General features: G+C 35.0%; 1 protein-coding gene and 1 pseudogene across 1 annotated transcript in view; one reads left to right on the top strand and one right to left on the bottom strand.

Moving 5' to 3' along the window:
- Positions 1-3,368: 3,368 nt before the first annotated feature.
- Positions 3,369-4,876, bottom strand: LOC134240006 (tripartite motif-containing protein 2-like; annotated as a pseudogene).
- A 7,838-nt stretch (positions 4,877-12,714) lies between these two features.
- The window catches only part of LOC134240005 (uncharacterized), a 2,847-nt gene continuing 447 nt past the window's right edge, over positions 12,715-15,114 (top strand). Inside the window, exon 1 of the mRNA XM_062722128.1 lies at positions 12,715-15,114. This exon is cut by the window's right edge and continues 447 nt beyond it. Coding sequence (XP_062578112.1) covers positions 12,715-15,114 — 2,400 coding nt within the window.

The raw sequence follows: 15,114 nt of genomic DNA, 5'->3' as shown, positions 1-15,114 counted from the left end.
ATTTTTGGATAAGAAATGGGTACCCTAAATGTGTAAAAGACAGACATACTGCTTGATTGACCAGGTAAAAAACATCACTCACTCCTCAAAAATATACAAAAAATTGACCAGATAAAATACAGCACTCACTCCTCAAATAGATACAAAAGGTTGACCAGATAAAATACACCACTCACTCCTCAAAAATATGCAAAAGAGTGATCAGATAAAATACACCACTCACTCCTCAAAAAGATACAAAAGAGTGATCAGATAAAATACACCACTCACTCCTAAAAAAGATACAAAAGATTGACCAGGTAAAATACACGACCCACTCCTCAAAAAGATACAAAAGATTGACCAGGTAAAATACACCACTCACTCCTCAAAGAAGATACAAAAGATTGACCAGGTAAAATACACCAATTACTCCTGAAAAAGATACAAAAGATTGATAAGGTAAAATACACCACTCACTACTCAAAAAGATACAAAAGATTGACCGGGTAAAATATACCGCTTACTCCACAAAAAGATACAAAAGATTGATCAAGTAAAATACACCACTCACTCCTGAACAAAAATACAAAAAATAGAACAGGTAAAACACCACTCACTCCTCAAAACGATACAAAAGATTGACCAGGTAAAGTACATCACTCAAAGATTGAAAAGGTAAAATACACCCCTCACTCCAAAAAAGATTGACCAGGTAAAATACATCATTCACTCCTAAAAAGATTGAAAAGGTAAAATACACCACTCACTCCTAAAAAAGATTGACCAGGTAAAATACACCACCACTTCTAAAAAAGATTGACCAGGTAAAATACACCACCACTTCTAAAAAATATTGAGCAGGTAAAATACACCACTCACTACTGAAAAGATCGAACAGGTAAAATACACCACTCACTCCTAAAAAGATTGAACAGGTAAAATACACCACTCACTCCTGAAAAGGATACAAAAGATAGACCAGGTAAAATATTCCACTCACTCCTGAAAACGATACAAAAGATAGATCAGGTAAAATACACCACTCATTCCTCAAAAGGATACAAAAGATTGACCAGGTAAAATACACCACTCACTCCTCCAAAAGTTGAATGAGAGATATATTGATTCTTCACATTTAAACCACAGCAAAGTGTTACAGCCAAACCTTTCCCCCGGCCCATCTAAAGATATAGTTGAGATACATGTACCCCCTTCCCGATCTCCACCTTAAAAGTGGTTCATCTATTCTTCCATGAATCAGATTTAACTCTCTCCCACAGCCATAATTTAAAAGTGTTTCTTTCATTCCTTTCCTACAGTTTGCCTTAAGCTTGCTTCAATGTTTTATGCGATTGGAAATTTGCTTGTCGTATGGAACATTGTAATTTGCAGATGTCATTCTGCGATAGAGTATAACTTGATCCAGATGGCATTATATAACACTGAATTCTTGAAAATGAGAAATACAATGTACTTTTATTGAGCTATGCTTAATTTATCACCTAACTTTGAAAAATGTCTTCGGATTGATATATTAACCGTTGTTTGTTTAGAAATACTTTAAGTCCAGGGCCCACTATAACTTTGTGGAAGCCCTCATAAGGAGAGTAAGAAGACTATTGAGGCTCAACTCGGGGAGCTGATAATTTATAAAAACAGATAGATAATTCACTATAGTGAAATGATTGATGTTGTCTACAAAATTTGATATGACTTTTTAATATTAAGTTCTACTGACAGTGGACTTATTTAGCTGAAATCCCATGGAACTTAACAAGTATTAAAGATGTATGTGAATTAAAATGAAAACAACTACAATAAAAAAGTTTTTTGAATCAGTTTTCTCATCTTTGTTTTGGGTTACATATACAGACAAACCTTGTTATCTTGCACCCTATGAATCCCAAAGAAACTATGAAGAAACACACAAATAAAGTGGTTACATGTAATTAATTTATCTTTGTCAATTACGATTCTTAAATAAATTATGTTGCAATGGCCGCAGCGAGCTACATATCTGTGCAGGAAAAATAATTTTCAGAACTACGAGGGGTGATCAAAAAGTTCGCAAACTATCTCTATATCTACAAAACCACAATTCAGATTAGAATGAAATTCGGTACACACATAGGCATACAAAAGATCTATAAACAGCATATGCTGAATAAAGTTTCTCTCCTTGTTTGTAACGTCACAATGTGAAAATGACGTCACTATTTAGGTCACTTGTGACGAAAATGGTTGTCTCAGTCGAATTCTTTCAACAAACGACAGTACAACATATTGTAATATCTTAGAAATCCCTCTACAGTATCATATGATAATTTGTACACAGTTTATTGAGATAAATAAGTTCCAATAAATTCAATTAATGATTGGATTAATCGTTTTAGTGAAGGAAGACTGATGGTTAAAAATGATACTTGTCATCTTTCCAAGTGAAAGTTTGAAAAGTTTTAATTAAGCAATTTGCTTTCAAAGACTTCCCATTAGCACTTTGAAAAATAGTTGAATATTTATTTTGAACAATGATATAAGTATTAAATACCTAAGATACAGTTTACTTTAGATTTTAAACATATTAGATATGATAAAAAGGATGCACCCATATTCTATCCACCTTGAATAAACCTGAGACAAAAGATTTGTGTTCTAATGGTCGCCATGCTTATTTTTGGAAAGGATGTTATTATCCACCCATTCTGTTGCCGAGATATGACTATTTCTGACAAATTAACTGTTCTTGTCATAAAAATTAACTCACATGGAAAAAAATATAAAACTCGGAAAAATCTTTTAACTGTTGTGACAGAACGCTACGGAGGGGGTCACGTGACCGCCAATATCACGTGATTTGCGCATGCACAGAACGGTGGTTGATGTGCATTAAAATCGGGGAGGATTAATTAGAAATATAATCAACATTAAAACCAAATATTCTTTCTTGTATGGAAGTTATTCAATTAGTTTGCAAACTTTTTGATCACCCCTCGTATTTCAGGATTATTTTTTTTAAAAATTGGACGTCTTTAAAAGCGAAACTCGGAAAGGAAAACACTAAAGCGACAAAATGTAATCTTGCATTTTTTTTTCAACGAAGTTTGTAAATGACAATGGTGTCGTCATTCAGCCTTCAATGTCTTATTTATCCAAATTCGGACTATATAATACAACAATAATGAACTATTTTGGTGTTGAAATGATTTGTTATTCACCAAAAAAATATCCATATTGACCTCAGCTTCGCCTCAGTCAATAAGAATATTTTCATTTTTCTTGTGAATAACAAACCATATTCAACACCAAAAGAGTATAAAATTATGTAGTAATTTTGGTTACTGGAAAAAATCCTTTCAGAAAAAATATTGTAACCTTAAACATTTTGATTACATATATTTGATTTTCTTCACTTTACCACTGTTACATTCAGCCACAAAGAGATTATCTCTGGCGTCTTCACATAAACCCCATGGAAGCAGAAGGTCACAATTATCTATGTATCGAAGGAACTGTCCATCCTGATCTAGGTTGTGGATACAGTGGTTGTTATAGTCTGCTGTCAAGATATGACTCTTGCTGTCTGCTGTGATGCCGACTGGATGAAATGATCTCTTGGTAGCAAAGGATGACCAGTGTATCTAAATCGGAATTCTCCTGCCTGGTCAACCACTACTACTGCTCTGGCATCATAGTCAGCCACACAGATATCCAGGTTTCTGTTCTCACTTATGTATTTGATAAAGAAACCAGATGAATACAGAGGTCTGCCTATACTATCAAACTGAATGGTTTGCTTCTCTGTGGAGTCAGAAAAACGGACAACTTTCGATTGTTTGTTTTCATAACTGGCCATTGTAACCAGAAGGTCACCAGAGGAGGTACTACAGACATAGTAAGGTGTCCATCCCTGCAGTTTGATAAATTCCTGTATCTTTTCATTCGTCAATATGTTTACAGTTCTTTTATCGGGGTCAGTATAAACTAGATCTCCACTCCTTGTCACTGCCATGTCAATTGACCGAGACTTGGTTTTGATTGACTTCAGTAGTTTGCCCTGGAGGTTGTAGAGTTTCATGATTTTGTCTTGTCCACTGGTCCAGATTTCTTCATCATCGATGCAGGTGACACTGTGTTGTTTTTATACCCAGTGTCTATGGTGGTGATGAGCTCTGGTTCATCAAGCAGTGGTTTAACTGGAGAACAGTATTCAGCTTCTTGTGTCTTCATTGTGTAGCTCATGTTCCTGTGTTGTAATGAATAATGCTGATAAAGAACCAAACATTTGATGGAGCTGTTCTGTGTTGATCTGAGGAGGAGAAAATCTTGGAAGTGATACATTGATTTTAGGAGGTAATCTTCTAAATCCAGCATTCCTGGATATGTATGTAAGTAGTGGAGTGGGCGCATATAGATCACGATTCAAATTTCGCGCGCAATGACGTCATCAAACTTTCGACCAATCAGCAGGAAGCATTTGAATTTTGGTCACGTGACCCTTCAGGCGGGAAACCCAGATTTTGAAATCACTTATGTTTAGCCCTGGGGTCAAAGGCAAAATTTGAAAAGTGTCACGAAGGGTAGGATGCGACCTATCAAATGAAAGGTCTGGACGAGGAGAAGTCATCCCGGGGGTGGTCCGGGGTCATTTAGTGCAAAATCCAAAATTTACTTTAAAGGTAGCGTGTGACCTATCAAATGGAAGGTCTCGACGATGAGAGGTCGTCCCGGGGGGTGGTCTGGGGTCATCAAGTGCAAAATTAAAAAGTTACTCAAAAGGTATCGTGCAACATATCAAATGGAAGGTCTCATCGATGAGTAGAAGAAGAGAGTTAAGACTGGGGGTGGACCGGAGTCATGATGTACAAAATTAAAATATTTACCCGAATTGTATCATGTAAGACTTCAAATGGATTTCCTCTAAGAGTAGAGTGCGGTCCGGGGTAATCAAGCCCCTACCCCTCAAATTTTTGTTCCAGCAATGATTAAATATCGCCTCATTAATAAATTAACACTTGTAAATAATAGACCCGCACACAATACATAAAGGGGATTCTTGTAGCCCTTCCTGGGAGTTTTCCGTGACGTAAACAGGGAAACTACCTTCGTCTTCGTACACAAAGGTGACTAAAGATTCTATTGAAAATTCATTTGAATAGAGATTTACTCGACCGAAATACTATAATGTAGAGACATGTCTACGTCGAGGTATTCAAGTAGAAACATGTCTCAATGAAATTGGGCATTTAAATGCTTGTATTTATTCAGTAAAAAGAAGGATACAATATAGGTTTATTTAAAGATTTATTTAAAGAGAGCTTCATTCAATTGAAAAAAAAATACAGGTAAGAACATGTATATACATATCTACACACCGTGACAAAAAAAAACAGGTAGAAACATGTCTCAATGCATTTAAATGTCTGATGTATTCACATGCCGTAAATTGAAAGTCCATTATCCCCAACCAATTGTAACAATACAAGTACAACCATGCGTAAAAGGGCATTGGTAAGAAATGGAAGAGGAGTACAGTTGTGACATTTTGTTATATAAGCCCCCCTCCTTATAATTACACCAAATATAAAGCGAATGTGATTATTTAAATGCACCCAATGCTTTATTTATCTATAGAAATACATGTCTCAACACGTACAGTCCATTTTGATCTTTCATCCGTCTTAAAGTACAATTCGTCCTAGTTTTTATAAGGGGTATTCAGTAGCTAATCGCTCAAGTGAGACGGGTGTAAGGTTAAGTGCGACCTAGATTTTTACAGGGGGGAAAATACAATAGGTAATCTCTCAATAGAGATACAGATGGCCGATTTTTATGAAAGAAAAGACGTCAAAAGATGATAAAGAATAAAACTATTGATGGAGACAATCAGAAAGGGTGCAAGAAAGGTTAAAAATGAATTGAATGAGTGATTTTATGTGTGCAATGGCCAGGATAGCCAATTGAATGAGCTCAATTGATATGTTTCTATGGAAACAATATATTATTTTCGGTATGTGTGACTTGTCACAATAGAGGGGTCCACTAGAGGAGGAATTAGAATTAATAAATGTATTTTTTCATGGTTGAGTAAACGCAAATACGATATAATTTGTTTACAAGAAACACATGGGACAGATAAAGAAACACAAAAGTGGGAAAATGAATGGAAAACATTTAAAGGGTCAAACTCTATTTGGAATAATTGGTCTAGCGAATCACGGGGTGTGGGGGTGTTGTTCATGATCAAAAAGCCCGAATTTAAAATCACAAAAACTATTTCTGACAGAGAAGGAAGGGACATAACTGTTAGCATAAAAAATAATGACTTTACAGTAGACATAAAGTGTATTTACACACCGAATAACGGAGTTGATAGAAAGCAGTATTTTAACTCACTAAAATTTGATGAATTAGCTCATCATAAAATTATATGCGGTGACTTTAATTGCACTCAAAACAAACAGCTTGATAGGCATCCAGTGCCCTTACGAAAAGATATTGCAGTATCAGAACTTAATGATTTAATTAAACGATGTGAATTGCAGGATATCTGGCGAGAACGAAACCCCGACAAACGATGTTACACATTTCATAGGGGCAATTCAAAATCAAGAATAGATTATTTCCTTACAAGTGAAAATATACTACACAAAATAAACAATTGTGCTATTGTCCATTTCCCATTTAGCGATCACGATTTGATAACATTAAAACTACAATTAGATAATATCCAAAGAGGCCCAGGGTTATGGACAATGAATCATAAAACATTAACAAACGACGACTTCCGAAAAACATTTGTTGAATTCTGGGGAAATTACAAGAAAAGCTTAGTTAACTGTCAGGATATTCTATACTGGTGGGACTTAACTAAATATAAGATAAAAACGTTGTGTATTGAGATGTCAAAAAAATTAAATGTTAATAAACAAAAACTAGAGAAATTAGAAAAAGAATTAGAAGAAATTAAAAACAATCCTATGACAAATAAAAAGTATCAAAATGACCTTGAGCAAAAAATAAAAGAAATTTATATAGATAAGACAGAAGCGGCAATAATACGATCAAAATGTAGATGGTTTAAAGAAGGAGAAGCTCCTTCGAAATATTTCTTTCAATTAGAAAAGAGTAATGGAGAGAAAAAATTGTGGAATAGAATAAAAACAGAAAATGGTACCTATAAAACTGACATTGATTCAATCATCGAAGAGCAAATTAATTTTTATTACAAATTACTAAATACGGAAGGTTTTGATAGTGAAAGTGGGGAACTATTATTAGCGGAAGTACAATGTAAATTAGACGATTGTGATGTAAACATGCTCGATAGTGATATAAGCGATCAAGAAATATATCTAGCAGTGATGTCATTAAAGCCAAATAAATCTCCCGGTGAAGATGGGATTTTATCAACTTTTTATCAGATATACTGGGATATAATTAAAAATGAATTTTCAAAAGTTATAAAACACATTTTTCATAAGGCCACACTTTGTGACTCGCAAACAAAAGGAGTCATTTCATTAATACATAAAGGGAATGAAAGAGAAGATATAAAAAATTGGAGACCTTTAACAATGCTGAACAATGATTATAAAATTATAGCTAAAATACTCGCCGAGAGATTAAAAAAAGTTCTACCTAAATTAATTCACCCAGACCAAAAAGGATTTTTTAAAGGCAGAAACATAAGTGATGCAAATAGACTGATACAAGATATTATTGATTATGCTGATAATGAAGATTTAGAAGGAGCAATTATATTTCTAGATCAACAAAAAGCGTTCGATAGAATTGAATGGGGTTGGGTAGAAGCAACATTAAAAAGATTTAACTTTGGTAAAAAATATTGCGATTGGATAAAAAATGCTTCTTATTAAATCAAAAACATGCATTAAAACTAATGGATTTGTATCTAAATACTTTCCAATCTCAAGATCGGCAAGACAAGGTTGCCCTATTGCTCCATTGCTATATGTTCTTCAAATAGAGCCTATGGCCTGTGCTATTAGACAAAATCCGCAGATAAAGGGTATTTTAATTCCTAACAAAGATAAAAAAATAGAATGTAAGATAAATATGTTCGCAGACGATACACAACTTTTTAATAAGGACGAAGAATCTATAATACATTCCTTCAATGTGTTAGAAATATATGAAAAAGCCTCTGGGGCAAAAATCAATTTCTCGAAAACAAAGGGCCTGTTTATAGGCAAATCAAAAGGTAAAACACCAAAACTTAAAAAGATACAGTGGATAAAATCTAATATAAAAACTTTGGGGGTAAATCATGGATATGGTATTGATACTAATGCAATATGGTTGGAAAAAATAGAAAAAATAAAGAACAGCTTGCATGTTTGGAAAACTAGGAACCTTACATTCAAAGGGAAAACTTTGATAATAAAAAATTTGATAATTCCAATTATTGGCTATGAAATCGAAATGAGGGGAATACCTGATATATATGCAAAACAAATAAATGACATTGTCTGGTCTTTTATTTGGGATAATAAATAAAATAAAATTGACAGAAACGTGTGCTGCTTAAGCAAGAACGAAGGAGGAATGAACATGATAAATTTATTCAATTTTATAAAAAAGTAAACAAATAAAAACAATTTATAAAATCATGCATTCAAAGTTAGAAACATGGAATGCTATTGGTAAATACTGGTTACAGAGTAAAGATATACATTCAAGTCAAGAATATTTCTTATGCACTTGTTCAGATTTATCTCCAATTTCCTTAAATAACATGTCTAGTTTTTATAAGAAAGCACTCATCGCATACTGCGAATTTCAGTCAAAATTTGTGCCAGAGAATCAGAGGAAATACTTAACCTCTCACTCTTTGGTAATAAACTTATACAATTCCACGGGAAAAGCCTATATGTGTAAAAATTTATCAAAAGTGGTTTATTAAAAATTAAAGAAATTTGGAATGATGCGGAAAATTGTTTTAAATATAACGACACCATTTTTAACAAATTAGTAGACAAAAGATGTTGGATATTTGAATATAGTAAAATAAAATCAGCCATTCCTAAACTGTTTTATCCAATACTGAAAAGAAAAAGCTCAGTATCAAATAACGAAACAAAACTCCCTTATAAATTGAATAATAATTTACTTATAAAAAGAGATACTAATAAAGTGGAAACCTTTGAAGATATCAAGTTAAAGAACATAGAAAAAATATTAAACAAGACAATAATTCCAAAATGTCAAGAAAAATGGGAAAATATCTACCAAAATAACACACAGTGGAACTTAGTTTGGGACAGTATTTCAAAAATGAAAGTTAAAAATAAAATTCAAGAATTCCAATGGAAATGCGTGCATAATATATTGTATACTGAAGATAAATTATGTAAAATCGGACTATCCAATGGTTTATGCAACCTATGTAAAAATCATAAAGAAAATCAACAACACCTCTTTTTCCATTGCACAAAAGTTAAAACAACACTTAAATTATTAGAAGATATAATTGAAAATGTGCTGCAACTAAATGGAACTTTACAAATTAACCAACAAACAATAACATTAGGCTACCTGAAGGAACCGCAAACCCAAAGAAACGTTGTTAACATTTTCATATGTATTTATAAATGGGTCATATGGAAAACAAGAAATAAAATTAAATATGAGAATTTAAAAATAACTGACTTCAGCATTAAAAGCGCATTCAAAAATGAAATGAAATCGAATTTTTCACTTTTACAATCACATGATTTGACAAATTTCAAAGAGAAAATTAATCATATATTTCAAAATTACTTGTGATTCTAATACTAGTGTATGCTCCCGTGATAAACAATATATACATGTACATGTATTCAAATTTTAAATGCACTATAAGACACGATATGTTTTTGCTATGTTATTTTTCATGGTTCTGGAAACTTTATGTTTAAAATATGATTAAAATTATGTATGTGAGGAAAAAATTTTCCTGTCTTTGTAAAATTCATTCATTCTGATGTTGTTTTTTTTTTATATAATCTAATTTTATTATCACAAAACTCTGCATATTGATCCTGTTTTTAAGATGTAAAACATAAAAAAGACCAGTATTTTAGGGTGACCTGGCCCTAAATACTAGTTACAGTGAGATTGATATAGACTTTTTTCTTCTTTTTTTTTTACACAATCTCCACTGCAACAAGGGTCATGCTTCTACTGATGTTAAACGAATACTTTGATTTTATATATAAAAGTGGTAAAAATTTTCTTTGAGATACTTATGTATATGTATGAAAATGAAGTCAATAATTATATATTAGCATAATGTGAAAAATTCTGTGTTCAAATATATTGAAATATATTAAATAATATTATATTGATCCAGGGAGCTCCTGGCACCCCTGGTGAAGTATTACCAGAGGGCTTCTGCGGAAGTTTTACCTCACTGTTATGTTGTATTATTGAATAAATGATTTGGAAAAAAAAAAAATTAATAAATGCTTTTAATGATCATAAAGTAACCAATCGTTTCACTTGTTTTCTGTTTGTTTCCATGACGACTTTAGAATAATATATTAGACGGAATCTAGATACTGGTGCGCCATAAATCATACAGCACCCTAACGAGTAACATCGGGAAATTAACACTGTTGCTATTTTATTCTTTGGAATTTAATTCTTATCTGAGGTAAGAAATCTATACACATACTTTTGCTAAATATTCAATTGGAAAAAATAGCAATTCTTAGTTTTGATTTGATTTGATGAAATATGACACGTATAAATATGATAATTTATTTTGTTGTATAGTATCATGACTCGATAGTGTTTACAAAAGCTCGGTAGAGTAAGCAGGGAATTTACTACAAATCTCGTTCCCACGTGACCGTTTAAAAATATTCAACCTATCACAGAATTCTTATAAGCGCCATTATATGTATCGTAAAATTCAACCACCTTGTTTTAGAGAAAATCTGTATTTACTAACAATGATTTAGAAATAAGTTTCAAATTAAAACGAATCTATTATTATTGTATAGTACTTAATGACAAACATTGAGAACAGGTACAACTGATACAGTTTACATAAACATATTTGTTTATTATAGAATATGGAAGGTTACAGATGTGACGTTTGCGGGAAAAAGTTTGCAAGGGAGGAAAATCTTGCACAGCACAGAAAAAAGCACGATCTGTATCAATGTCCAGATTGTCCTCAAGCCTTCACAACAGAGAATAATTTAGAATTACATCTCTATCACCGTCATGGTCAATCTGGAAGAGGGAAAAAGAGAACAAACGAATCTCCTCAAGCCGGACCTTCAATGAAAAGACGAATTACCAAGATGGATGACCCTACAGAAAACTACAGAGTTACTCCTCTTGGTGAACAAAAAATGCGGAAATTTAACACCACGGCAAACAAATATCGAGTGCACTTTCAAGACCTGGAAATCAGGAATCTACCTAATATTCTACAAAGCCTGCGTCACCTCTTTTCGTCGATGATTAAAGATTTGACAGGTATAAATACCTTCACTGCCCATGGGTGTTGCAGTGGTAAAATAAATTTATGCAAGAAATAATTTTTATACACCCTTAAACAAAGTTGGACAATAAAACATGCCTTTTCATCCAACATTTGTTATAGATGTCTCCCATTTAAATAAATACAACAGGTACAATTTTCTAGAGATGTGTTTTTTAAAGCAGGATTCATGGACTCCATCGACTTAATTCGCTTAACTGTGCAATGTCCAGAGCTGGATTACCCCATAAGTTTACCCTTCATGCGGGTTGCGCAGCTAACGGCGGATCGTCTTCTCACCGAAATAGAGCGTGTGCTGCAGTCGTATGAAGAATTTGTCGTAGATCAGTCATTAGAAATTGAAGTGATCCATGTCAGACTGCCCTCTGGAAAAGGACATAAAAAGAAAAGCTACGTTGACCTTGAAAAGTCTCTGAAAGAAAAGAGAAGCTTCATCAAGATTATCAATAGAGACCATTTATGCTGTGCAAGAGCCATTGTGACGGCCAAAGCTAGAATTGACAACCATCCAAAATGGAATTCGATACGAACAGGTTTGATCTTATATACTAAGTGGTATTCATTTGAAGAGAAAATATATACATCGTATTCCGTATGTTATGTTTTTCTGACATGTCTTATTATTTACCACTTGTTGATAAAATGAAATGTGCATCCTGAACTGTCTTCTCCTATGCATCAGGTAGAAGTATACAGAGAGCCCTGGCCGAAGACTTGCACAAAACTGCCAATGTGCCTTTACGGCAGTGCAATTTGGATGACGTGAAGGCCTTTCAGTTGGCGTTGCCTGGATACCAGATCCACGTTGTCTCTAAAGATTGCTTCAACGCCATTGTGTACCAAGGCCCAGAGGCAGAGAAGAAGATCTACTTGTATCATCACAACAATCATTATGACGTGATTACTACGATGTCGGGCTTCTTGAACAGAAATTATTTCTGTCAGAAATGTCAGAAAGGATTTAACACTAAAGAAAAGCATATCTGCAATGAACCATGCTATCTATGCCACAAATGCCATGACGACCAATCAGAAGACTGGCAGTATTGTTCCACATGCAATCGTCATTTCAAGAATACAACCTGTTTCCAACTTCACGCTGAACTGTCGTCTCAAGGCAATTCCACTTGTCAGACTTACTATCGTTGTAGTCAGTGAACAAAAGCAAATCGAAGCAACCGCACGTGTGTGGAAACAAATACTGTGACACTTGTAAAATGTTCATGTCCAAAGACCACGTGTGTTATATGAAAACCACGGCAGAGGAGGAAGCAACCAAGCTGTTGAAGAGAAAAAGAAAGAAAAAAGTCGATGAAGATGACGACGTAAAGAAATGGATCTTTTTTGACTTTGAATGCACGCAAGACGAGATGATTCATTGCAACGAGGGCTACCAACCACAACAGCAAATCATATGTGGAAATTGCAACCAATCTGACTGCCATACAAATCCTTGCCAACAAGGATACATTCCGAAAAAGACGACAGTTTGCAAAAATTGTCATAAACCACCCTGTGGTTCCTTCCGACACGTTCCCAATCTATGTGTCGTACATAAGGTATGCGAAGAATGCATTGATGAAGACGAGATCGACCATCAAAGCTTCTGTGACATATGCCAGTACAAAGAGCGGATATTCAAGGGCCCCAATACACGTGATGATTTCTGTAAATGGTTGTTTTCGGAGGAAAACGAAGAATCGCGTATTTTCTGTCATAACTTTCGAGGGTACGATAGCTATCCTATCGTAAGCTATATGTACGAAAATGCCATCTTGCCGGAGGTGATCATGAATGGATCGAAATTCATGAGCATAAAGGTGCCTCATCTGAAGATGAAATTCATCGACTCTTTGAATTTCATTCCAATGGCTCTCTCTAAAATCCCAAAGGCTTTCAATCTTTCCGAGTTGGCCAAAGGATACTTCCCTCATCTCTTCAACAAACGCGAAAATCAACAGCTCATCCTTAATCATCTCCCTGACATCAACTACTATAATCCTGAAGGTATGATGCCAGACGATCGTCAAAATTTTATGTTGTGGTATGACAAACATAAGAACGAGACTTTCCATTTCGAAAAAGAGATGACCAAATATTGCCGATCGGACGTGGATATTTTGAGACGAGGATGTCTGAAATTTAGAGAAATTTTCATGCAGATGACATCCAGAAATGGTGAGGAAGGTATTGATCCCTTTGCTCACTGTATTACGATTGCTTCTGCCTGCAACTTGGTGTTTCGGAAATTGTTCTTAGAGGAAAGATCTATAGGTATCATACCGCCACAAGGATATCGACCGATAGACAAACAGTCCGTCAAAGCCATGCAGTGGATAAAATACCATGCTTATCTAACAAAAGTAGAGATTCAGCATGCAGGCAATGTGGGAGAGAAGGTGATTGGACCGTACAAAGTTGATGGATACTATGAAATTGGAAATGAAAAGGTAGTGATGGAATTTCATGGTGATTTTTGGCATGGTAATCCCAAAAGCTACTCTGCCAACACCCTCAATAAAGTAGCGGGAATGACCATGGGGGACCTCTATCAGAGAACCTTGGAAAAGAGAAGGTACTTGGAATCTTCGGGATATACTTACCTACAGATGTGGGAGTCCGATTTCGATCGGACCGTAGAGTCCACAGAGGAAATGAGGGCTTTTATAGAGCACTTAGAGTTAACTTCGCCCTTACAACCTAGAGATGCCTTTTTCGGCGGTAGAACTGAAGCCTTTAAACTGCATGCCCAGGCAGACGAAAACACCAGTATCAAATACTTTGATGTGACTTCTCTTTATCCCTTCATCAATAAAACGGGTAAGATTCCATTGGGACGTCCCCAGATCGTGACCGAAAATTTTGATCTGCTTCAAAACTACGAAGGACTCATTAAATGCCGCATCCTTCCCCCAAAGAATCTATACATGCCAGTCCTTCCATCGAAAATCAACAATAAGCTCCTGTTTGGCCTCTGTCGAACGTGCATGGAAAAACAAATACAGACCTGTGAGCACACCGATCGGAAAAGAATGATCACTGGAACCTGGGTCACCGACGAAGTCAAAAAAGCCGTAGAACAGGGTTACGTGGTGGATAAGATTTTCGAAGTGTGGCATTTCGATCGCATATCACAGTACGATCCACAAACAAAATCGGGCGGAGCATTTACCGACTATGTCAATACATTTCTCAAAATGAAGCAAGAGGCATCTGGTTGGCCAAAATGGTGTCAAACGGAAGAAGACAAATACATGTACATAGAAGAATACCACCAAAGAGAAGGAATTCATCTCGAGTACGCTAACATCGTATCCAACCCAGGTCTTAGAGCGCTGGCAAAACTGATGCTCAACAGTTTTTGGGGTAAATTTGGTCAGCGAGAAAACATGCCCAAAACAACATATGTGACCGATCCCTGCGAATATTTTGATATGTTGACTAGCAATCGCCAACAGGTCAAAGACGTCAGCTATGTGTCCGAGGAAATGGTACGACTCCAGTGGGTCTTAGACGACGATTTCGTGGAGACCAGCGGTCGAACCAACGTCGTCATCGCAGCGTACACTACGGCACAGGCCCGTCTAAAATTATACTCTTACCTGGAAAAATTAGGC

This window comes from Saccostrea cucullata, unplaced genomic scaffold (genome assembly GCF_032062105.1).
Source record: "Saccostrea cucullata isolate Sc308-1 unplaced genomic scaffold, CSIRO_AGI_Scuc_v1 ctg2220, whole genome shotgun sequence".
In the NCBI taxonomy this organism is placed as follows: domain Eukaryota; kingdom Metazoa; phylum Mollusca; class Bivalvia; order Ostreida; family Ostreidae; genus Saccostrea; species Saccostrea cuccullata.
Note: the sequence above shows the minus strand (reverse complement) of the source record. Positions and strands in the feature narration are given on the sequence as shown.